Raw genomic sequence first — 22,861 nt, 5'->3', positions numbered from 1 at the left:
CTAATTGATTCATCACCAAATCAATAAAGCGCCCTGGTGGTTTATGGTCTGAGAGCCATATTGAGTACTGGGATGATGTCTTATCAGTGGACTGGAATTAGCCCTTCACAATAAAACAAACGATTACACAAACAACACATATACAAAAACAAAATATATACACCAACAGTCACATCTAGAAACAGACACATACAAAGCAACACACATTTACAAAAAAGGACTAACACACGACCGTCCATCGCCTTTATGGACTCACAAAGGAAGGCGGGAAATTGGGTGTTGACAGAGGGGCCAGTCTTCTGTTGACCTTGTGCTTCTATAGCATGACATCATCAGCCAGACGATGATGGCGAATGTAAAGGTGCGGGGCCAATGGGGGGTCCCTCCCCCGTTTCAACCCATAAACACAGTGTGTGTATAATGAATACTGTCCCAGGGGGGTCTGGACTGTAGACGGGCAGAGCGCACGAATGGGGGTGCAATTTGGTTGAGGGAAACATTCATTTAAATGTAATGAATTCCTCCAGTGGGGTGCGCTTTGCATTCCTGCCATGGGTTGTATGTGTGTGAGGATTGCCGCCACGGACATGTCCTGCATGCGTGTGTGGAGGGGTTGAGGTGGTCTCAGATGATTAGGACGGGTGACGTATCACATGACTTAGACCCTTCCGACCCACTGGGAGGTAAATCCAACCATCGAAACAGCTGCTGATAACGGAGTCAAACCACGTAGGGCAGGAGGACGGACACGCGCTAGGAGACAGCCTGCCGGCTACAAATCTACGGCTCTGTAGCGCCGCCTTCTGGTTCATTTTGGCATCGGCATCGCTTCCTAGGTAAAGACTTAAGTTTTTTTAAATGTTTTATTTCCATTTAAGACCGCTGGCCCTGACAAAGGTCAGCTACAAGTCATCCCAAGTGGATGTTTTGAGATGTAAAAAGAGAATGGACACATTAGCATCGGACCGGTACGCATCAGTACCATTTTATTTCCATGTGTCTAGTGAGTAGAGGTTTTGCATACTGTATGTTCACAGATTGAAAGGTCTTACTGAGTGAAGGGAGATCAAGCCCCTAGCAGTCCCTTCAGGACAACAGTCAGGCTCTCAAACTATAGTGTCATAAGGGCCTACTTTGCATAAAATACAAAATTGTACTTTCAATTCAAACAAAGACCTTAAAACACCGATCTCATGAGACATAAGCCATGCATTAAAGTGTTGCTAGATAAATTCTGTTGCATTTCAAGTACTATGTGATTTCCTATTACATTATGGCAACTGAAATTCAGTCCAAAAACAACTGTTATCCAAAAACATAACCATAAAAACATAACCAAAAACATAACCATATAGTTAGTACAGTACATTCTACATTTTCCATTGTTCCATTTAAATTCCAAATTAATATTTGCTAAATAGGCAAATTAATTACAATGCACAGAAAAATCATTGCTTGTTGAATAGATGCACATATATTTAAAAAGAAAAAGCAACCATTAAAAGTTCCTATTAAGCAAATGTGGCGAGTATTGAATGAGAAAAACCTGAGAAACCAAAACAATATTACCATATCATCATATTTACACTCAAAATAGAAACATGTTTGGTAATGATAAAATACATACAGGCTTAAATGAATGTGTCAGGACTGAAAATACAGCAGTATGTTGCGTATTTTTTATAATTTCTTGATGAAAGAAAAAAGTAAGTAATGGAGTTCACTTGTGATATAATAAAAAGTAATAATTAACTTGTTTTTAAATTCCCTTTGAAGCAGATCAAAAATGGTCCATAAGGCCAAGTCTTTTCCCACGGCAACCATCTGTGTGGAACTTCCCACATTGTCCCAAAGATTCACAAGTTCCTTTTCCTGGTCCAAAGAACCGTTTCACTGCAGTGTCTGTTAATATTACCATGACTTCCTATTCACTAGCAGACACAAGACGGTGCCATCAATATCCACAAGGAGAGCTAGATGTGGAGTTGATTGACACTGCGTACAAGCTTATTGTAACACCTGCATATAAAAGACAGTGACGACTAATGATGTGTTTATGAGGTTTCGACTGCAGCATAGCGGTATCGTTTGTGTGTGTTAATACGGAAGGATCCTAAGAACATCTAACAACAAAGAGACAAATAATGAGGTCAGAATCGTTGAGGGCATCAAAGTTGATCGTCCACAGATTTTGGAAGCAGAGACCCAGAGGTATCAGAGACGAACCAGCCTGACCGGGGGTTCCCCTCTGATCAAAAGCATCATACCGTGTTGGTCTGGGTGTCGGGGCTGGAGCACAAGATGTCCTCGATCTGGTCCAGTATCCAGTTGACATCCGGTCTTTCCTGGGGGTTGGACACCATGATGGAGCTCAGCAGAGTCTGAAGGCTTTCTGAGTAGCTAGAGGGGAACAAGAAAACACACGTCAGATACTGACAAAACTATTAGTTTGAGGTAGACTGTAACTAGAAGCTATATAGCGCTGTAGCGCCCAAGGATGATGACAGGTTTAGGACTGAGGTTTCAGTAGGGGCAAGGGTCAGGGGTAGCTTCAGGTTAGTGCATGAAGCCTTGTTTGAACAGGCCAATTCGACCCCTGATCCCTGAATGTGAGGTATATGGAGAAGGAACGCAAGAACTCAGGGACCTTAGTTGATGGACCAGCGTGGGATTAGATGAGGATGCAGGGAAAACATTTTGTTTTATAAATGTGACGGATTCTTTAAGAAACACTTAGATTTGTGGTGCGGTGTAACCTTAGCGTTGAACTCATATGTGGACTTGAAGCTAGGGCTAAGGTTGAACTGGCCGGGGGGGGACAACTGACCTGCAGGGCTGGGGGATGGTAATCGGGTTCTGGACAGCGAGGGCCACACTGTCTCCCTTCTGGAACACCATGTCATAGGGTCCCTCCAGGAACATCATGCTGTACAGTACACAGCCCAGAGACTGGTGAGAAGAGAGAGAGCAAGAGAGGTCTGTATACGGTTGACAAACACCCAAGGTGAGTTGAGTTGGGCAGGAGGTTAGGTCTGGCTTGTAACAATAAGTCAGTTATAGAAAGGGAAGTGGCCACACTGACAGCATTTCCCAAGAGCTCCCCATTCTTCCGCTTGCTCAGTACAGCAGTTTGCATCGGATTCATATCATCCGTGGGCAGAGTCGCAACTGGAACAAACCACGCTAAAGACAATGACTGATGTGAGAAAAACTGGAAAACCAGTTATACCGAGCGGGGGAAAAGTGGGACGGTAGCGCGAGTTACCCAGATGTCTGTCCGTTCGTCGACGATGCAGTGGCTCTCCACATTAAAGAGCTCCGGGGCGCGGTACGATATGGTGCACCTCTGAGCCGCCCAGTCCTGCAGCGTCATGGCCTCCTTGGTCCCCTTGACCTCGATCCTGGAACGGTTCATGGATCCCAGGTCCATCAGAAGAGGCCGGTCGTTCTCCTCGAGCAGCACGTTGGTGGGCTTCAGGTCCCTGAGAGCAGGAGCGGAGAGAGAGAGCTTCTTTCAGGGTTAACCTCAAAGCACGATCACTTGTGTGCGCACGTTTTACCGTCCTGCTGGGGAGCAGGATGGTAACAACAAGATAGTAAAGCAAGGGAAGTGTGAACGTCGCCAGTCAGGAAAGATGCCATTTTTGGGGTTTGGTTTAAGGTGAACATTACAAATAGGGTTCGGGGTCAGAAGTGTTTACCTGTGCGCGTAGCCTTTGTCGTGCATGGCCTTCAGTCCACAACAAATGCCCCGAAGGATCCGAAGGACGCGTCTCTCCGACATGAAGCCGCCCTTGTCCCTCAGCTTCTCTAGCACAGACCAGAGGCTACCCTTCTGCGGACACACAAACAAACGCACGTGTAACAGCACGGCCTCATCCGCCTGTCCGACTTGCCCCACGCAGGGCTTGAACCAGCAGCCCTACGAAGACGTCGACCACGGTCAGCCACGCGGGCGGCGCACGCGCCATGCCCGAGGTCTCGAAGCGCGCGTCGTCTATGACGGAAAGAAGGAAGACGCGTACCTCGACGTACGGCAACAGTATCCAGGCCTCGCTCTTGCCGCCACGCTCGACAAAGGTGTGCCCAGCCAGGCCCAGAATGTTAGGGTGGCTGAAGAGACGGTGCATGTCCACCTCCGTCTGGGCCTCCCGCCGGCCCTCTCGGTCATGGCAGAGGATCCGCTTTAGGGCGTAGAAACGCCCATCCTGCACCCCCTCCACCAGGTCCACGTAGCTGAACCCTCTAGGGAAACAGCAGACATCAGATTGGCCCTTTACATATTACCTATACATACATGCATGCATACATACATACATACATATATTTGGGGTAAAGCTCCTGCTATTGATATTGATAGATAACCTATCAGGACAGAACACACAGAATTGACATACAATGACAGTATATACAAAAGGCGGTGAGTATAGAAAATAATGGGATAGGAGTATGATGAAAGATACATGGATCCACATACACTTGTAAGGGTTCTAGTATATTCACAGCTACTGTATCTAGATGCAAAGAGAGGAGTGGAGTTTGGAGTGCAGTGTAGCACAGCTATTTCATTAAAAGTTAACAGATTGAAGGTGGCTTGATTTGGAGGGCGAAATGGAGGGAAGTACAGGGACGAGAAACAGACAGGGAGAGTAAAAATAGCTAAGGACAGGTGGTGGATGAAGAGAGCAGGGAAAATTTGAGAGATAAACAAAGCCCCGTTCAGTAAGACACAATATTACAAGCACTGATATGGGGCACATGTAAGTATCATAGTCTGTTAGGTAGAACAAGGGTTTTAGTATTGCACTGATGAGGCCCATCTTACCCTTCATCTAGTTTCTGGATGAAGAAGTATCTTTTGTTTTCGATGGTGATAGAGCCACGGGAACAGATACACATGGTCTGACCCATCCTCTCTGGGACATCACTCACCACACCAGGCGGACTGAAAGGAGGAAATAAAGGTACTGTAGAGTGGACTTGAAAACAACACGTGTTTAACAAAGGGAAGTAGTTTGGGAAACGTGTGCAAAATAAAGCGCAACATTAACACAATCTAAGCTCCACAAACGGTTGCGGTGTCGATTTCGATCGTCGTATAAATTATTCACCATCGCCATCCTCAATCATTTGTTGCAGAACTCTTGGTAATAATCTGCTCACGGAATGTATTTTGGTGTTTAAAATGATACCAAAGCGCAAAAAATGATCCATTAACTAAACTATATGTGGGCAGTTTTGTTTGGTAACGTGGCACACACCGGCTGGACAATACAAACTAGGTAAAAAAGCAGGATAGAATGCAGAGCGTTTGCAGATTATCCAATAGTACACCAAATATATGTCGATATGGGTGTGCTATACATATTTGGGGTATGTACTGCAAGACGTGGAAAGACAAAATTACCTTGTAGAACCTTCGGTCTGTAGTCTTTTTTTCGACTGGCTACTTCCGTATACATGAAACGCGTAATACGTTTTAATGAGTGACGCAGGACTGTGACTGGTGCACTGAAGGCGCTTTTTGCAAGGGTTGAAAAAAAATATTTTTTGAGAACTTGCCGGTTTATTTTCAAGGAATTAAAATGACTTTATACTATTGAGATACAGTAGACTATAAAAAAGTAGCAATTCAGGATTTTTGGCCACCGGTTTGAAAGTTGCGTTGTTGAGTCTAAGTTTGTCCCGGAAAGATGTGTATAGTGCTATGTATTGTATGCCAGTTTGTGCCCCATGTTATCAAAACCGCTATTTCCAACCTTGGAATTTCATGGCTTAGCTATTAGTGATTCTATAAATAGATTATGCACTTAACTACACATCCAAACTAAAATGGGATGTTTGAAGAAATAATTTGTTATGTCATGGAAAGCATCTTCACCTCAGCTAAAGTAGCTGGCTACACCTTGCTCATTCTCTTTGCCATTACACTTTAGAAATGTTTTACTCGGTTTTGGTGGGTGTTCAATTCAATCTTAATCCAGCCAGATGTCACAGATCATGACACACAAACACTGAGGCAAAACATGTTCTGCATACAACAATTGTTATCCTAGGCCTTAAATGATGTGCTTACAAATACTTTGATATCAAAAGCTTAATTGTATTTAGGTGTTTTGGTTCTAGTACAGGTATCAGTTTGATACCTTCTACTCTGCACCCTGGAATGTATTGATTGGTCAGTTTATTAGACCTCTCACAATTTAAGAAATACAATTAATGTTCACTGTGGTACTTTTGTTTCCGCTTCAGTGCAAACTACAGTAAATTGATAACAAGAACCTCAGATCAGAACCATTGTACTCAGTCCATGAAAATAAATATTGAGAGCAGGATTAACTGAGATAAAACAAACTTTATTTACAAAGGAGGGGTTACAGCCACAGTAACCTGATGTGATAAAACTCTAAAAGAAAAGAAAGGACAATAAAATCTCAAATCTGTAAACAAATTAGATTCAGGGTAGCTTATTTTTACAATCCTAAATAATTCCCCAAATTGGAGATACTGAATTACATTCATTGAGACTTAACACCATGTTTATTTGTGGTTGTTGCTTGGCAGCGATTTGTGTTTAGGACAGATCTGAATGGTTCAGACCAATAGTCAACTTCAAGAAAACATTTCAGACCCCTTAATATTTAAGGTTCAGTACAGTTTCTTAGTCAACAAGAGATTGTCAGACATGATGTTTCAGATGGTAGTGTGTCTTTGGTGAAGAAACTGCATTAATGGCATTACACAAAGCATTGAGGGGAAGCAGCAGGGCATTCCCCACTTCGAGGTCAAGGCAGGTCTATATCTCTCAGTGATATGTTAGCCAACAGACGACCAGTCCCTCCTTTGAACTGCTCCTCGTTCCTAATACTCCTCTCCTTCCTCCTCCTCCTCGAATGAGTCGATGCCAACCTCTTCATAATCCTTCTCCAGGGCTGCCATGTCTTCTCTGGCCTCTGAGAACTCTCCCTCCTCCATGCCCTCTCCTACATACCAGTGTACAAAGGCCCTCTTGGCGTACATCAGGTCAAACTTGTGGTCAAGCCTGGCCCAGGCCTCAGCAATGGCGGTGGTGTTGCTCAACATGCACACAGCCCTCTGGACCTTGGCCAGATCTCCTCCAGGCACCACAGTTGGTGGCTGGTAGTTGATACCAACCTTAAAGCCAGTGGGACACCAGTCCACAAACTGGATGCTTCGCTTGGTCTTGATGTTGCCGATGGCTACGTTGACATCCTTGGGCACCACATCACCACGGTAAAGCAGGCAGCAGGCCATGTACTTCCCATGACGTGGGTCACACTTCACCATCTGGTTGGCTGGCTCGAAACAGGAGTTTGTGATCTCAGCCACAGACAGCTGCTCATGGTAAGCTTTCTCAGCAGAGATGACCGGGGCATAGGTGGCCAGGGGGAAGTGGATACGGGGGTAAGGCACCAAGTTGGTCTGGAACTCTGTCAGGTCCACATTCAGGGCCCCATCAAACCGGAGGGAGGCTGTGATGGAGGAGACAATCTGGCTGATGAGCCTGTTGAGGTTGGTGTAGGAGGGACGCTCAATGTCCAGGTTTCTACGACAGATATCATAGATAGCTTCATTGTCCACCATGAAGGCACAGTCAGAGTGCTCCAAGGTGGTGTGGGTGGTCAGGATGGAGTTGTAGGGCTCCACTACAGCAGTGGACACCTGGGGAGCAGGGTAGATGGCAAACTCCAGCTTGGACTTCTTCCCAAAGTCAACTGAGAGGCGCTCCATGAGCAGGGAGGTGAACCCCGAGCCGGTTCCACCTCCGAAGCTGTGGAACACCAGGAAACCTTGGAGTCCAGTGCACTGGTCAGCCTATGAAGACACAAAAAAAAACATGTTTCCCCCGTTCTAGAAAGTTCAAGCCCTTATAAGCCACATTTTGGCTGGATTCATGTACAGGCTCAATCCACTTTTCAGAAAGCATGAATACTTAAATACACTATTATCCCGGTAACAATCTACCAGATGACTTTCTCACCAGTTTGCGGATTCTGTCCAGCACTTGGTCGATGATCTCCTTGCCAATGGTGTAGTGGCCACGGGCGTAGTTATTGGCTGCATCCTCTTTCCCTGAGATGAGCTGCTCGGGGTGAAACAGCTGGCGGTAGGTACCTGTGCGCACCTCATCTGAGAAGGCAACAGACGGCAGCTAAGTATCCCATTCTCCAATCTTAAGTAGCATCTACACATTTCATCAAGTTACATTTACGTATTCCCAGAATCAAATTAGTCCATCAGGTTCCCACGCAATCCGCCCCGAAAGACTCACCAATGACAGTGGGCTCTAGATCTACAAAGATGGCACGGGGCACGTATTTCCCAGTGCCGGTGGCGCTGAAGAACGTCGTGAAGGAGTCGTCCGTGCTTCCAACACACTTGTTGTTGGGCATCGTGCCGTCAGGCTGGATCCCATGCTCCAAGCAGTACAGCTCCCAACAGGTGTTGCCCATCTGGACTCCAGCCTGTCCCACATGCACAGAGATACACTCACGCTGGAAAGGAGAGCGACACGGCAATGGTTACTTTACGGTTCACACACCAGTATAAACACACTGAACAGCCTACCCCACACCAACTCAACTCTGGACCGTGAAGCCAGTTCCACACCATTTTTAACTGCAAGCAACCACCTAATCCAGGATTTATTTAGATCCGGGACGTAAGGTAGGTACAATAAAAAAGAGGCATAACAGGCAGTACCCCTGCTACACAATCAATACGCAGGCCACACTGTATAAGGACATGGTTTAGGATTGGTTTTTCACGTCACCAATGGAAAAATCAGGCGGAGCAACACACCCGAAATCCCTCAAGCATAAGGAATCAATATGGATTAACGAGTTTCAGTTCACAGTGAATCAGGCAACTGAAATTTATTTCAAGCCCTAATCATTTCATGTGACAAATATGTTTTAGTTCATATGGAACATTTCTGGGATATTTTCAGCACATTTCTGTCAAGTGTACTTTTGCACTTGTTTGTATGAATGAGGTTTGGCAGCACAGCATGAATGTCACCGGTCTCCGCCAGAGAGACAAATGACAATTGAAAACCATCACCAACAGAGTGCCATCAACTAGCTGCCAGACATACAAGCCAGTACAAAGTAATATATTCTCACACACAGTGACCTAAATTTGCTATGACTGCAGTGATTCCTGGTGTGGCTTAGCATATACCAACTCTGCAGGGAGTCAGATCATCTGCCCTACTTTAAAACCATTGGCAACCAGTGTCTCAGAAGCCTAGCCACATGTCTAAACAAGTTAATACTAGTATTTACCACAAAAAAACATTTTGACTTCAGCCTTAGGCTTTTAACCAGGAACTAAATGCAGATTAGACCCATCTAGACTAAAGGCCGAAATAGGAAGGCTGGCATGGAGCTACTCCCTCAGCAGGCTAATGAGTAGCAACAATACAACCCACATTTGTATTCTATTGTATTGAGGCCGCAAAGTATTTTGCACTAGCAATGAATGGGACAAGAGAAAAGCTTCACGGATGAGTGAAGCTGATAACAAGCTCAACATTTTGAAATAGCTGAGGCGGAGTTGGCAAAGTACGCACTCACACCACCTGTCTGTTCAGTTACGCAAACGGGTTCATTATGGAGAGGGAGTGAGAAGATAAACAAGTTCAGTCCCACGCCAAAGAGAGGAAGTATAGTGGAAAGTTGTGCTCATGCGTGTTGGCTGTCCTCATCAGGGTTTTGATTTGGGAAGGCCATTCTATAAACAGGACCACCTGCTACTGTCACAGGAGAACAGGCATGTGTGGCAACTAGGTTTTCACCCCTGGTGAAAGTATGATACATTGAAATAAAAATGGACAAAGTTGACCTGGCAAGTCTATTATAAAGGGTTTTCTCCGTAATATGCATTTCTACCCACAGATTACTGCAGTTTGACTAAGAGGTCTGGGCAACAATTTACAGCAATCGCTGGCCTCAGTTTGACAAAACAAGCTGCATAGCATGGGGAAGGGAGTGACATTGCACAAGGGTGACAGTGTATGTGCCTCATTTGGGAAGGGCAGCTAGGTCAGCACTGCATTGCAGCCAGCTATTTAAAGTGAGTTGTCAGTACTACCCACTAACCATCCCCCACTCTCAGCCTGAGTTTGAATGCATTCACCCACTCCAGTCATGTTTGTGGAAACAACCACATTGTGTTCTGAATAGCTAGTTCAACACGTCTAAAATGTCTTCAAACAGGCTCTGGTATGTTGCAGAATTAGATAACTAACGTCGCATTTGTCAGGGGTTAGCCTTTGTTAGGCTAAATGTAGCCCTGTTTTATTCAGATAGAAAGTTGATCCCATGACTATTTGTTGATGGCGTATCAGGCTGTGGCTAGTAGTAGCCACTTCCTGTACTCTGGTAGACTGTACATAGTACATGCGTTGGACCAAAATATCCAGCAGTCTGACAATTTGTATAGCTTGTTCAGTAGCTAGTGAGCAACCCCTCCCCCTTCAGTTTCCTGTTCTATCCCGTTCTAGAGCTTTGCAGTGTTATGCAGGAAAACATATGGGCCTGGAATTCACACCTAAACAAATGGTCTCACCAACCGTACTAGAACGGATTATTAACGAAAGGCTCTTTTGGTCTTATTCGTTAGTATAGCAGTTACGCTGGGATCAGACAGTCTCAGCCATGCACTACTCAGAAATGTTGATCCCTTAGGCTAAGCGCCTAACCCCAGAATTCACTTTCACAGATTACTGATATAGCTGTGTATATTAAACAGAAAGCATGCAAAACATGTTTGAGCAAAAAGACTCTAAAGAAGCCACTAACATTTCACGATCAAGTCATTTGAACAAATTGTGAAGCAATATAATTTTAGGCGTGCCCTAAAATTATTGCAACAAGTGAAAAGGCTTGATTAGGACAAAGCTACCTCAATGTTTCTATTTTTTTTTTTATTGTCGTACACGTCGTCTGTACTCTTAATGTATTTGTAGAACTTTCGGTCTTGACTTAGTCTTGTTTGAATTTGTTCTGACTGAATTTGTTCTACGCACTCCCAGTAGTGCGCATTAGAAAAACAAATGGAAGCTGACTAGTCACACAGTATACGCACAGGCCACGGACTTTCGGGAGCCACATCAGCATTTCAAACTAGCAGAGCAAATAAACACACCCTTAACCACACTGGCCCCACGCACATTGCATATGGAAACGGTTAACTCCTTTTTTAAATATTCAAAATGGAAGGAAGGTACTCCTTGACATTTCCATAATAAATGTAGACAAACGTGACTTCGTTTATTTTAATATTATATTAAATGTAAGGAACATAATTAAAGCGGAAATGACAAAATGCAACAATTACATACATCCGACAAAGTACCAAAATTGTGGTCTACCGCGCTTGTGTACCACCTAAAGCAAAACCGCGCGCTAAGTTGAGCCCTCAGCAAAATGGATACTCTTTAGTGACGCACGATTTTATCATGTCGAAGTTATATTGCTATAAAAATAGTCAAGTCGCAAAGAAAAGTTTAGTTTAGTTCAGGGAATAACCTTCAGTAATGTTAGTAATCATATCAACGATTTACTATAGTAACATTACAAATACAGGATAGGTCAAAAACTCTCAGAAATAAATTAATACAAGCGATGCATCAAAGGCAATACTGGGGATGGGGGGAAAAGAAAGGCCTTACCATTTTTGATTCGGTGTTTGTCTTCCTTTAGAAAAATAAAATAATTACTTTGCCTTATAACCTCTCACAGTGCACCTATAATGAGGTCTCCGTGAGTATGTTGTAACTGCGTGTGGCCACCATCGGTTTTTATGAACTGCGAAGAGCGGGGGTGGAGCTTTCGACCATAGAAATATAATGAATAGATCAACCGAGTTCAAGATAATTACGGCATAATGGAAATCAACTCAACTTAAAATACAAAAACACATTCCCTTGAATATAACCACATCAGTTTAAGTGATAACGGAAGGTTATATTTTGCTATGGAAATCACATTGCATCTTACATTTTAGTTATTTTAGAATTTATCATTGGAATAAGTGCTATTTACAATTAATACATACATTTTAAAATATGTTTGTAGGACACGCTTGCAATGTAGCTGGCAACAAAGGCAGTGCCAGATGGAAGAGAAAAACAAGTAGCAAAAATTCGGGAATATCAACAACTGGCAACCAATCAAAGCGTACCGTTGACGTTAGCCCATTCTATCTTGAGCCCATTCTATCGTTCAAAATTCCATGCGTTAGGCTCTCCCTCTTCCCTCATAGGAGGGTATGTGCATAGGCGAAGCAGAGAAGTTTTTACGTACTGAACTCACTTGAGTTGCGTTCCTCCCAGCTCGCCACTAGATGTCAGACGTGTCCTATGTTAGTTCTTGCAAGTTCGCTCCATGACGATGCTCTTCTGTTTAACAGGTTGAAGTTGACCCAAGATACTAATCTAGGGTTTGTTTTGTGTTTTCCTCTATTTTTCTATTAGGAATTAAGGAGGATGAAATTATCCTAGTTCTGTGTCTAAGGGGCGGTATTTGGAGCTGTCTTTCCGTAATTGAACATTGCAGCAGTGGTGATTCAAATTATGGCAAATAAAATGACTTTGCGCTTTTCGTGTTTTACCTTTAGACTTGTTCAGTTTTATCTTTCCAATCCAAGTGGTTAGCTGAGCTATGAGTCATGTCTCATATGGCATCAGAGGACAATTCTCTCTGGCTTTTGGCTATGAACAAAAAACGTTATAATCCTCAAACAAGGCCTGAATTCCTCCAGAGATGCTCTTCATCCTAAATCCACTAGTTTCCCTTCAAACATGCCCCCCAATGTCCTGAGGTGAGAAGAGATTTTCAGGTAGATATACAGAAGGATCGATACAAATCTTTTTCGAATTCATCATTTTCCCCCTCCTATGGTGAAGTGAACGCTGTGGCTGAGGGCTTTTTTCACCTTTTCATCTTATTTACTGGCGTTACACTGCCTTGGGTTTAAACTTCTTTCTTTCTCCTTCAGTCCATCAATATCACACACAGTGGCCTCCAGAATTATTGGCAGTCTTTAAAAAGATGTGTGAAAAGGCTATGAAAAATATTGTCATTATTGCATATCAGCCTGGTCCTGAAAATATAAGATAAATCAAACTCTCAGTTGAGGTAAACTGTTTTGATAAAAAAAGAAGAAGAAAATAATAAATATTGCAATTAATGATCCCCTGTGATTAAGTACTTTGTCCATCCTCCTCTTGCCAAGATAATAGCATCAAGACTTCTCTTGTAATATTTGACGTGGTGGGAAAATATATAACAAGGGATCTGAGACCATTAATGCATACAGAATCTCCCCAGATCCCTCCGGGTCCTCGGATGACTCTCCTCCAGATTTCACCCCACATGTTTTCAGTAGGGTTTAGGTCAGGGGAATGGGATGGCCGTTAGACCAGATTTTGGTGTCAAATCTCCTAGAAGTTGACGGAGTCCATGTATCCTTACCAGGTTCCCAGGGCCCTTGGAAAAAAAAACAACCCCACACCATCACGCACCATCATGCATCCACCGCCATACATCCCAGTGGGAAGTAGGATATTTTTTTTTTTGTTTACACACCAAATCCACCTTGGACTGGTATCAATTTATTTTGTTTCTTTTTTCTAGAACTTTGGATTTGAAGGAATGCAGTGACTGTTAGGTTAAAGTGTACAGAGAACTTTAATTTACATAGGATGAACCATCTAGAAATTAAGTTTGGTCAAGTGTCAACTCATTTTTTTGTACCAAGTATTTGGACAAATTAATATTGTGTACATTAAAGAAGTATTGTTGGTTACTTGTAAAAGTTGTCTGTTGTCTATGACCCATAGACATCATCAGACATTGAGTATTTACTTTAGCAATACACTGCCATACCTGTATTGGAGCAGTTTTCAGCTGCACTATATTTGGGGGACATTTTGCCATTGGTCTTATCATTAGCATGTAAAAGGCATATTCTTATCAAGTGATTAACTTAGCCAGTTAAACAGTGCAGTTTTGGCATCAAAAAACTCCCTGGTAGCTTTGGTAGTGTCTGAGCAGACAGTTTTTCTTTGGAATTCATCTTACTGCCATCAGTAAACTAGTGTTTTATCACCTTACCTCTGTTGTTTGGCTTCTGAATTCTTCTGCTGATGCTTGTGGCTGACACATTCATACCTACCCCCATCTTGTTAAACATTCTTTGTTTATCCACTGTAGATGTTTTTCTTAGTCCAACATAGACATCCATTGTCAGGCTCACCAGTGCTTTATTCTTAATTTACCAAACAGTTGATTTTGGCACGTCTAATGTTTTGGCAATGTCTCTGATTTATTTGACTTTCTTTGACACTTCTTGTTGTCAAACACCAGCAACAGATACCAAACATAAAGCCTAGAATCAACAGCAGACAAGTCTTTTGTGTATTAACTAAATGGCAAACAAACACACCTGCCTTATAAGACACCTGTGAAGCCAATTGTCCAAATACTTTTGATAACTTGCAATGGTATTTTCTAAATGGCCCATCAAATTTGGATGAAAATATACTCAAATTAATGGTGACAGTCTGCCCTTAACCTTGTATAATTCCAAATCCTAAGCACCAGAATATAAAGCAATTAAATAAAAATGTGCCACTAAAACTTTTGTAGTTCTTTTATACACCATCTACCACTTTCCAGTCACCACCAAAAGCATGTCAATCCAGGAAGAGATGTGAAACCAAGATCTCTAGTCTGGTTCAAAGGTCAAGGGAGTGGATAATGGCCATAAACATTTTCTATGATTGAGAGCTCTAAGTTCAACATTTTCTATATAATCATTTAGCTGTAGACCTAGATACTTATGAAGAAACAAAACAAACAGGCTCTTTGACACACATTCATCATTACACGCTGTGTGTGACAGTAGAGGGAGAGTCACCACCATCTTCTAACCAGCAGGCTACTCCCAGGATGCACTGTGTGCCCTTTCAGTATGCCTAAAGAGGAAGTGATTCTTTCAGAATGCAGATTTATTTAAAAAAGAATTTCCTATCAAGTCACTCCAGACTCATTTGTGACAAATGGATTAGGTAACAGTTAAAGAGCATCTACAGTTTGAATACCATAGTGATCTCACTGCATCACAGTTCACATGACCAGGTCTGCTTGTCTGGCCTTTGGAGAGATAGAAAACCTATTAGCAGTAATGCCTGTGTGGTTAACTGACTAGAATATATTAGCCAGGTAAACAACCCAGAACTTGCATCTGCCTCAGGCCATGCCTAGTCCCATCTGACTGCAAAACCGTGAGCTGTACAAAAGCCAGCTGGAATTCAATCAAACTTGAAGATGGGGCAGGTAGGGGTGGTCTATACGGCACTGTGCTGTAATTAAGTAAAAATGCACAATGGTTGTGTGGTACCAGGCCAATATACCACAGCTAAGAGCTGTTCTGTTACACGTCGCATTGCGAAGTTCCTGAATATCGAGGAACCAAGGTCTCTTAGAGTCCATGGGAAGCATCGACATCGAGAAAAGCCATCAAAGTTCACAATGAAAAGGTCTCGTATCAGACAAAACAAGTGTTTTATAGGCGCCAATGCTTCCAGCTTAAGTTGAGTCTGCATTCCAAGAGTATGGTCATATAAAACTCTTAAGATGTCTTATTTTCATTATGAACCAGTTACCAGTGGCAATTAAAACCGTGAAAGGTTATGTGTCGGCACACGGGTGGTATCCTATTAGAGAGGAGTCCCTAAAGGAGCCATGTCCGAATCTTGGCCTGTGCATACAGATGGAGAAATGAGGTTGTATGCCTTGCAGCCTGCCCCTTAGCAAACCTCTGGTCAAATAGAATCACTCCTCCCCATGGACCGCCCCCCTTTTAGACAAACCCACAAACTCTGTTTGACCTCTCACATATTGGCCCACTGTCTGTAATGGATTGAGATTTTTAGATGAGAGTGTGTGTGTGTGTGTGCGCGTGTGCACATGAGTGTGTGTCTGTCTGTCTTTTTGTCTGTCTCTGTGTGTTTGTGTGTGTTGTGTGTGACGGACAGGCACTTTACTATGTAATGCATGATATGCTATTGTGGTAAAATCCATCCATTTGGCTCCTCCCCATGCTATACAATATATGTGGCTATCATTTATTTAAATTAATGAGGATATCGATTGAAGTATGCAAACATGTGATGAATGCAATTGTTACATCCTCGATCTGGTAATGAAATTGATCATCAACGGTTTGAAAGCCATTATTTATTTTGGGAAAGAAGGGGCTCTATTAACACCCCAGACAGTCAGGCACATTTGGCTTGTACTTGCCTATTTTCCCAACTCCCAAGTGCTGTTGTCAAATCCAGTGATTACGTTTTGAGTGTCCTTTAAGAGGGCTGACTTCATATTAGTTTGGTTAATCCAGACATCGGCGTGAATCAAGTATTACAAGGTAGGATTTGGCCCACAAGCTTAATTCTAATCCTTTCCAATTATCCTCAATTGTCTGGATAACAATCAACACCTGAGTAATCATAAACCAAGGATTAGATACTAACCCATCTCCTTGATTACAAACCATAATCAAAACCTTTCATGAATGTTTGGTTGAAAATTCACTGTAAGATAAAGGAATGATGGTGAAACAATAAAATTAGAGGATACATATAGGATGTCTGAACATGAATCCTTTAACTCTTCCCCTAAAATATTTCAGTTCAAGGATCTTTATGATGAATGATTCCCATTTGTTGGGAATTGCCTTAAGGGACAGGTCACTCCTTTTCATTGCTGAAAACTCTAGACATGCACAGTTGCTTGCAGGGCCAATCTAAATCCCAGTGGGCAATTAAATAAAGCACTGTGATGCTTGCTGGGGGTTTGGTCCAATCTAAACATTGAAATCAGTGAGAAAGCAAGACTTTTTCAAAGGTGTTAACTTACTTTCACCCAGATGCTGACAATCATCACCCGGACCTGTTTAACTGGTCAAAACAAAGATTCAGATACAGACCGGGCTGGTTCATCCTCCACTGTACTCCGCTGCTACAGATGGAATCATGGCATTTTGTCACATGGAGGAGTTCCATCATAGGTACCTGGGTGCAGGAAAGCCTGGGCTGGCCACGATAACGGGCTTAGAGGCTTTGAAGTAGGCTCTACGCTGAGAAATAAGTCGGCCATAGACCATAACAGAATCCCTACCGAGTTCTACTCCTGAGATAAGCTATCATCCATAATGAAATAAAAATGGCACCGCACTTGAGGGTCCCCACAAACCACTCTTTTTTTATCTATAGCAATGTCATGAAAAATGTGGTTGGTAAATTGTTATATGTAATGTTTTCTGTCAAATGAAATTTGAATGGGACCATCGGGTGTATCTACAAAGTCCCTAATCTTAAATCTTCGATGTTGGCTTTGACATTCTCTAAACACCCCACCTTGAAGAGGGTCTCTGCACACACATACACACATTTACACATTCTGTTGTAGACATAGTTGTGTTTGATGCTATTAGTACATTCATCAGGGACTGCCCTCACCTGCCACTCTTCATCCACATGATTAGCATAAATTTGACATTTTACAGATGATATTGATTACATTTATCTTAGCATTTCAGCTTGCATGACAGGCCCGATGCAGAGAGCAACTTTTCCATTGATCTCTGGTCTATTAAACACTCTTGTGAGTGTAATCGTTTTTAGAAGACTTTTAACTGCCAATAAAAATCATTGGTTCCCATCTCCAGACTGCAGGACTGAAGCGATGTCATATTTGAGAAGACTCAGTTTCCATCTGTCTTTCCTTTTCAGATGTGCAAAAAGTGTTCTGAAGCTTTTATGGACAACAACTGAAGTTTCTAGGTATAGATGAGTTTTTGTAGGGAGGGGAAATCAGATGCATGTTATTAGGCCTATGCTATTTAGTTCAGTAAAATGACACAATGTTTTTACTTACATGCCAACACTGAACGACACTGGCCTGAATCTGTTTCTTTAATGCCAATCCTACCCTGAGGGTTTGGTGTGAAAATGTCATGCATTTACAGTAGCAGGGCAAATCACGCACTTCAGAAATGTGTTCTTATGGTCCAAAACACGAGCCTTACAGTCAACACCACTAACCAACAACGGTGTGAAAACCTAGTATTTGATTGACATTAGGGTTCATGTTAAATCGATGGGCAGCCGAACTGCGCCTATAGACGCCAATATTTTATAATCACTTAGAACGAAATGTTCTTGTCTTGTTGCCAGAGAATTAGGTAAAAACAAAGTAAAACTAAAATGTATTATTTTAGGTTGGGAATTAGAAGTTTTATAGAAAACATTTTCAATTAACTACTTAAAAATGATCTAGTACTGATTGTCCAGAAATATGTTGGTAGGTAATGGTGTAACACTATTTAGTAGCCTAAAATTATTAAGATCATTAACATGTTTTCAAATTATATTTTTTTATTATTTTTGACGATATTTCAGCAACTCATAGTTCGTAATAAATCCATATAAATTCTCTGTATTTCAATTTGTAATAAACCGCAGGAATTTCATTTTTAAATGGAAACTAGGACATCGTAACCCCAACCATATAAAATGACAAACACATCTGCAAACATTAGATTATTTAGAATGATAAATGATTATTTCTAATGCAAAATACCACCCATGACAAGAAAAGACATCTCCCATAAATTATTTGATTAAAATTAATCTGTAAAAATTAATAGTTCGAGGCTTATCTGTCGCATTATCTAGCTGTAACAACATACACCAACGTTATCGGAAATTGTTATCAAATGAAATTGTTCACAATTTTCATCAAGACAAAATAATCGAAGACATCCATTTTCTGTGCACATTAGAAATAAATGATATATTGATATTTTCTAAAACCTTTCTGTTCAAATTAATTAGGCAACACATATGCAATTAAATGTGGTACTGTCTCTTGTTTTTATCTAGTAATGTAGACCTTCAGTGCTCTTATGAAGAGTGTAAATAATAAAGAGAGAAAATGCATTATGGGTTGTGATAAAGAATCTCAAATTAGCACATTATTAACCTCAGTTATATCACACTGAAATGATCGCTGGCACCTAAAATGGCAAAGTATCGAGGAATAACGTGTCTATAATCGCAGGTGGAGGGACTAAGTCTTCCAGTTTCAAGTAGAATATCCTCTGGAGACCTTGTGTACATATGGTGCGAAGTTCAGGCAGCTTTCCCAAGAGTTTTGACCAGTGATTTGGTCGACTGACACCTCCATCGTTAAAATTCACTTGGTCTTTCAAACAGTTCAAAATCTTATTCTGAAGTTCTTCCACTTTCCTGGGCTCCTTAAGTCCATGTCTTTCTGTAAAGACAACAGGTTGCAAATCGTAACAAAATTTAACATAATGTGGTTATCATTTCAGAACTTGATGAAAACTCAGCGAAAGTGTTTTATTACGCTACCTACCTGTTACCGTGGCAAGGGCGCACATGCAGGAGAATGTTGCAACATCAATGTTCATGCTTTGAAGGTTGGCAGAGAACTCCACTATGGTGTCAATCCACTCTCCAAAGCCGCGCCTACACTGCAGCCTGTGCAAAACCAATCCGTTGGAAAATATGAGCTTCCCTTCCTCAGGGTTGGACCTGCAAGACGATAACATACAATCTTTAGGACTTACATATCGATTTCACGATGGAAATTACACTCTCGCCATAACTGCTATAAGTTACTTTTTTTTATGTTGGTGCGTAATTTTGTAGGTTGTCATAATAATTGAAGATACCTGTAAGCCAAACGTAGAACGAATAGTTCCAGGAAGGCTGATTCGAAGATGAGATCTTGGTCTGGCTTTGGCAGATCAGTAAAACCAGGGATCTTTTGAGTCCACCCGCGGATAATCTCCATGGATACGGTCAAGACGTCGTAAAACTGCTGCACATGTTGAGTGTCGTCCCCAATAACTGGGTTGTCAGGATTATTTTGGAACTACAATGTGAAAATAAGTGTTACATGGTATTCATAAATCAATTCAAATATACTACTGTTTTAAATCCTATGTTATGACACAGTTTAAGTATAAACTCGTGCGTAGAGTAATAACCAAGTTATGTTACATGACAGGGGCTCGGACTTACTTGGGAGTAGTCCAGTCGAGACAAGGATGGGTTGGAGTCCACATGGGCCCTCACTAGCGCGCTAAGAATACTGACAGTTGGCAAAGGGTCTTGACTTATTTGTTTGGAGGGTAACCGGCCCCGTCGACCCTTTAAACTGGCGGTCCTGACGACTGAATAATAAACAGTTGAAATTATAATTTGAACCCCATTATATCAAATGTATTCTGTTGTGCACGTTTCAGAGAGATGCGTAAAGTTGTGCGTAATAAGAAGTAAACCAACCTTACCTTCTTTGACCATTCCAACGACAAGACACTTTTGGAAACGGCAGAATTGGCATCTGTTTCTCCTGCGTTTGTCAACTGGACAGTTTTTCCCAGCTAAACATACGTACTTGGCATTTTTCTGAACAGTGCGCTGCAAAACACACAAGACAACACCTTAGCTACCATTCAATGATATGGCACTATATGCTTGGATTCATGGTCAAGCATGTCATTTAAATTTTTTTTGCCACAGATACTGACATGGGAAATTAATAGCCATTGCGCTGCCCTTCTCTCTGTGTAATGCATTCTGGGAACAGATGAGACAGACACTGGGTAAACACAGCTCCGTGGCCACTCATAATTTGCAGGTCCCTGTGGACCTTCTTACCGATTTTGGCACGGAAATGAGATGAAGGCACTTGATTGTAATGGGATTGTATTAATTTTCCAGCACGAATAGCTTTCAAAACGAAGTAGGCTGCCAGCGGCCAAAAAAGAACCTATTTATCACTATCATAACTGAAATATATTATATGTATATAACATGTTAGTTACCCATTGGCTCTTTAATAACACAATCCCAACCGAGATTTCGAGTAGCATACCTTGAAGAATCCCTTGCAGCCCTCGCAGGTGCGCACGCCATAATGCTGGCAGGCAGCGTTGTCCCCGCACACTGCGCATAAACCATCCGTGTTGGCAATTGACCCTCGGCTGGGGGGCGACAGTGCTTGGTTATCCAAAAAGTGATGTCCGTGACCAAGCTGAAGTGAATGGGGGAAGCCAACCCCCGGGTGTTTCCTCAGGGCGCTGGAAGCGAATATGCCCTGGCTCTCCAAGCCATGGTGCCCGACCGAGGTATTCGGGTTCACTGACACATGGAGGGACCCGTCAAATCTCATCTGGCAAGTCGACATAGGACTACCGGTTGGGGCATGTTTGAGAGAAAACAAGGAGAATCTGGATATTGCGTTTTTTCTCTGCTCCATCCGTTGAGCGACTGCCAAGTAGTCCTGGTGAAAACTGTATAGAGATCCAGAATCATCCCACGCGTGACTGTGTGGACTCTGGAAGGTTGTCTGGTGCGGAGAGAGGGTCTTGTAATAAACGGATTCAGGTGGTGAGACCATCTCATCGGACTGATGCGGTTGCTGGTGGTATACAGGGATGTCCTCAACTTTGATGGATGCCTGCTCTCCTGGATGTGGCATTTGGAAAAGACACGGGGGCTTGACGTCGTAGCTGGAATTGTTACAATAGCTGTCCACGAAAGCGCCAACATTTGAAAGATTGGTAGTAGTAGCGGCGGTGATTTCAGTGTTGGTCAGGTCCATGCTAAACTTCACAAACTCCGGCGTTAGGAAGTCGCAGCTGTGGCTGTGGCGAACTCCAGCCGCGTGGAAGCTGGCGCTCTGCTGGTAAGCGGGACTGGCTCCTTGAGGTGACGTTCCGCACTGAGCCTGGACGCACGGCATAGCTACTAAAGAGAGAGGGTGACACGTATTAATTGATTACCATGTCAAAACACAATCTGCTGCAATGTATAGAATGTAAATTAGAATGCAATCGTAATAGCGCAAGAGATGTATATATTTTGCCTATACATTCATCATCTCCAGAACAAGTACCAGCAGCAAATACATGGCAAGACATGGAACGTGTCCAGCGTGGTCTTACCTTTTCTTACCAGTTTTTATTTATTTAAAGGCTAGTCACTAGTCACTTTCTAGAACTATGATTATCAACTCGATTTTTCACCTTGGCACACACATGGCAAACCTGTAAAGATAGGCATGTAATTACTTCCTTAACACATAGATTACGGCTGATTTGTAAATTATAATTATTAGACAGAAATACCTTCAAGTGTCACTCGGTGCACATTACACATCAATTAAGAGGATTACATATTATCCGCTGATTCAATATCCAGGGGTAAAAGCTGTAAGTGTGAAGAGAATGAGGCAAGTCGCAGTGCAGCTCTCCAATCTTCTCCTTGACTGGCGGCGGATGACACTGACAATGTGCCTTTGTTTATTTGGCACGGAGTTGGAATACCACTGCCTACGTCACACTCTGTCATCAACAATTACGCACACCAATTCCTTCCAACGATGGATGTTTCCAATACAACTGTAAATATGATGGTATAAGATAACAGAGTTGAAAAGAATGAAAAGAATATCACTTTTGAATTGGCATAACCATACAACAATGATCAAAAATCCCAACATGATTGACCTCCGGGGGGATGAAATGCCTAATTAGGGCATTGCAAAATAATATCTGACTGGATGTGCAATTACATTGCATTTACAGAGTTCACGCCTGATTGTATGACAGTCACTGTTTGTACAAAGGGGCTACAAACATCATTCAACTATCCTCCAAGACCATAACTAGAACTGGTGACACCCGCGCAGCCCAGAATTCCGAAGGGAATATTCCGCTCTTCTGGCCTCAG

General features: G+C 42.4%; 3 protein-coding genes across 5 annotated transcripts; all 3 read right to left on the bottom strand.

Annotated features, from left to right (window-relative positions):
- Nucleotides 1-954: 954 nt before the first annotated feature.
- stk16 (serine/threonine kinase 16) lies at nucleotides 955-5,474 on the bottom strand. Of its 2 annotated transcripts, none has more exons than XM_010886095.3 (7): nucleotides 5,408-5,474; nucleotides 4,826-4,945; nucleotides 4,026-4,245; nucleotides 3,702-3,835; nucleotides 3,266-3,482; nucleotides 2,828-2,949; nucleotides 955-2,400 (listed from the first exon to the last, which is right to left on the bottom strand). In XM_010886095.3, the coding sequence occupies exons 2-7, from the start codon at nucleotides 4,909-4,911 to the stop codon at nucleotides 2,262-2,264; spliced, it is 918 nt and encodes a 305-aa protein (XP_010884397.1). In that variant the 5' UTR covers nucleotides 4,912-4,945; nucleotides 5,408-5,474; the 3' UTR covers nucleotides 955-2,261. The 2 variants fall into 2 exon arrangements, with proteins under 2 accessions (XP_010884397.1, XP_010884398.1); XM_010886096.4 differs by lacking the exon at nucleotides 5,408-5,474 and adding an exon at nucleotides 5,112-5,307.
- Nucleotides 5,475-6,340: 866 nt separating this feature from the next.
- On the bottom strand, nucleotides 6,341-11,832 carry LOC105019718 (tubulin alpha chain). The gene is made up of 4 exons (XM_010886097.3): nucleotides 11,699-11,832; nucleotides 8,294-8,516; nucleotides 8,003-8,151; nucleotides 6,341-7,836 (listed from the first exon to the last, which is right to left on the bottom strand). Exons 1-4 carry the CDS (start codon nucleotides 11,699-11,701, stop codon nucleotides 6,862-6,864), a joined length of 1,350 nt encoding a protein of 449 aa, XP_010884399.1. The 5' UTR covers nucleotides 11,702-11,832; the 3' UTR covers nucleotides 6,341-6,861.
- Nucleotides 11,833-18,511: 6,679 nt separating this feature from the next.
- On the bottom strand, nucleotides 18,512-22,397 carry LOC105019719 (nuclear receptor subfamily 4 group A member 2). Of its 2 annotated transcripts, none has more exons than XM_010886098.3 (7): nucleotides 22,258-22,397; nucleotides 21,003-21,877; nucleotides 20,416-20,545; nucleotides 20,147-20,298; nucleotides 19,795-19,997; nucleotides 19,476-19,654; nucleotides 18,512-19,370 (listed from the first exon to the last, which is right to left on the bottom strand). In XM_010886098.3, exons 1-7 carry the CDS (start codon nucleotides 22,286-22,288, stop codon nucleotides 19,114-19,116), a joined length of 1,827 nt encoding a protein of 608 aa, XP_010884400.1. In that variant the 5' UTR covers nucleotides 22,289-22,397; the 3' UTR covers nucleotides 18,512-19,113. The 2 variants fall into 2 exon arrangements, with proteins under 2 accessions (XP_010884400.1, XP_019897797.1); XM_020042238.2 differs by having other exon boundaries at nucleotides 21,003-21,874.
- Nucleotides 22,398-22,861: the final 464 nt, after the last annotated feature.

The sequence above is a fragment of the Esox lucius genome, chromosome 22, assembly GCF_011004845.1.
Source record: "Esox lucius isolate fEsoLuc1 chromosome 22, fEsoLuc1.pri, whole genome shotgun sequence".
Lineage (NCBI taxonomy): Eukaryota > Metazoa > Chordata > Actinopteri > Esociformes > Esocidae > Esox > Esox lucius.
This window is presented reverse-complemented; position numbering and strand designations above follow the sequence as displayed.

Bases quoted from the DNA above. Each gene is read 5' to 3' on its own strand.
- LOC105019718 (XM_010886097.3), bottom strand. The intron at 8,152-8,293 runs GTGAGTCTTTCG...TTGCCTTCTCAG, and splicing joins TCTAGAGCCCACTGTCATTG to ATGAGGTGCGCACAGGTACC. The intron at 7,837-8,002 runs GTGAGAAAGTCA...GTGTCTTCATAG, and splicing joins TGGACAGAATCCGCAAACTG to GCTGACCAGTGCACTGGACT.
- LOC105019719 (XM_010886098.3), bottom strand. From the start codon at position 22,288: ATGTGTAATGTGCACCGAGTGACACTTGAAG. The intron at 20,299-20,415 runs GTAAGGTTGGTT...TTTATTATTCAG, and splicing joins CGTTGGAATGGTCAAAGAAG to TCGTCAGGACCGCCAGTTTA. The intron at 19,371-19,475 runs GTAGGTAGCGTA...TTGTCTTTACAG, and splicing joins CGCCCTTGCCACGGTAACAG to AAAGACATGGACTTAAGGAG.
- stk16 (XM_010886095.3), bottom strand. From the start codon at position 4,911: ATGGGTCAGACCATGTGTATCTGTTCCCGTGGCTCTATCACCATCGAA. The intron at 2,950-3,265 runs GTAACTCGCGCT...TCTTCTCACCAG, and splicing joins ACGAACGGACAGACATCTGG to TCTCTGGGCTGTGTACTGTA. The intron at 2,401-2,827 runs GTCAGTTGTCCC...GTTCCCCTCTAG, and splicing joins ACCATCCCCCAGCCCTGCAG to CTACTCAGAAAGCCTTCAGA.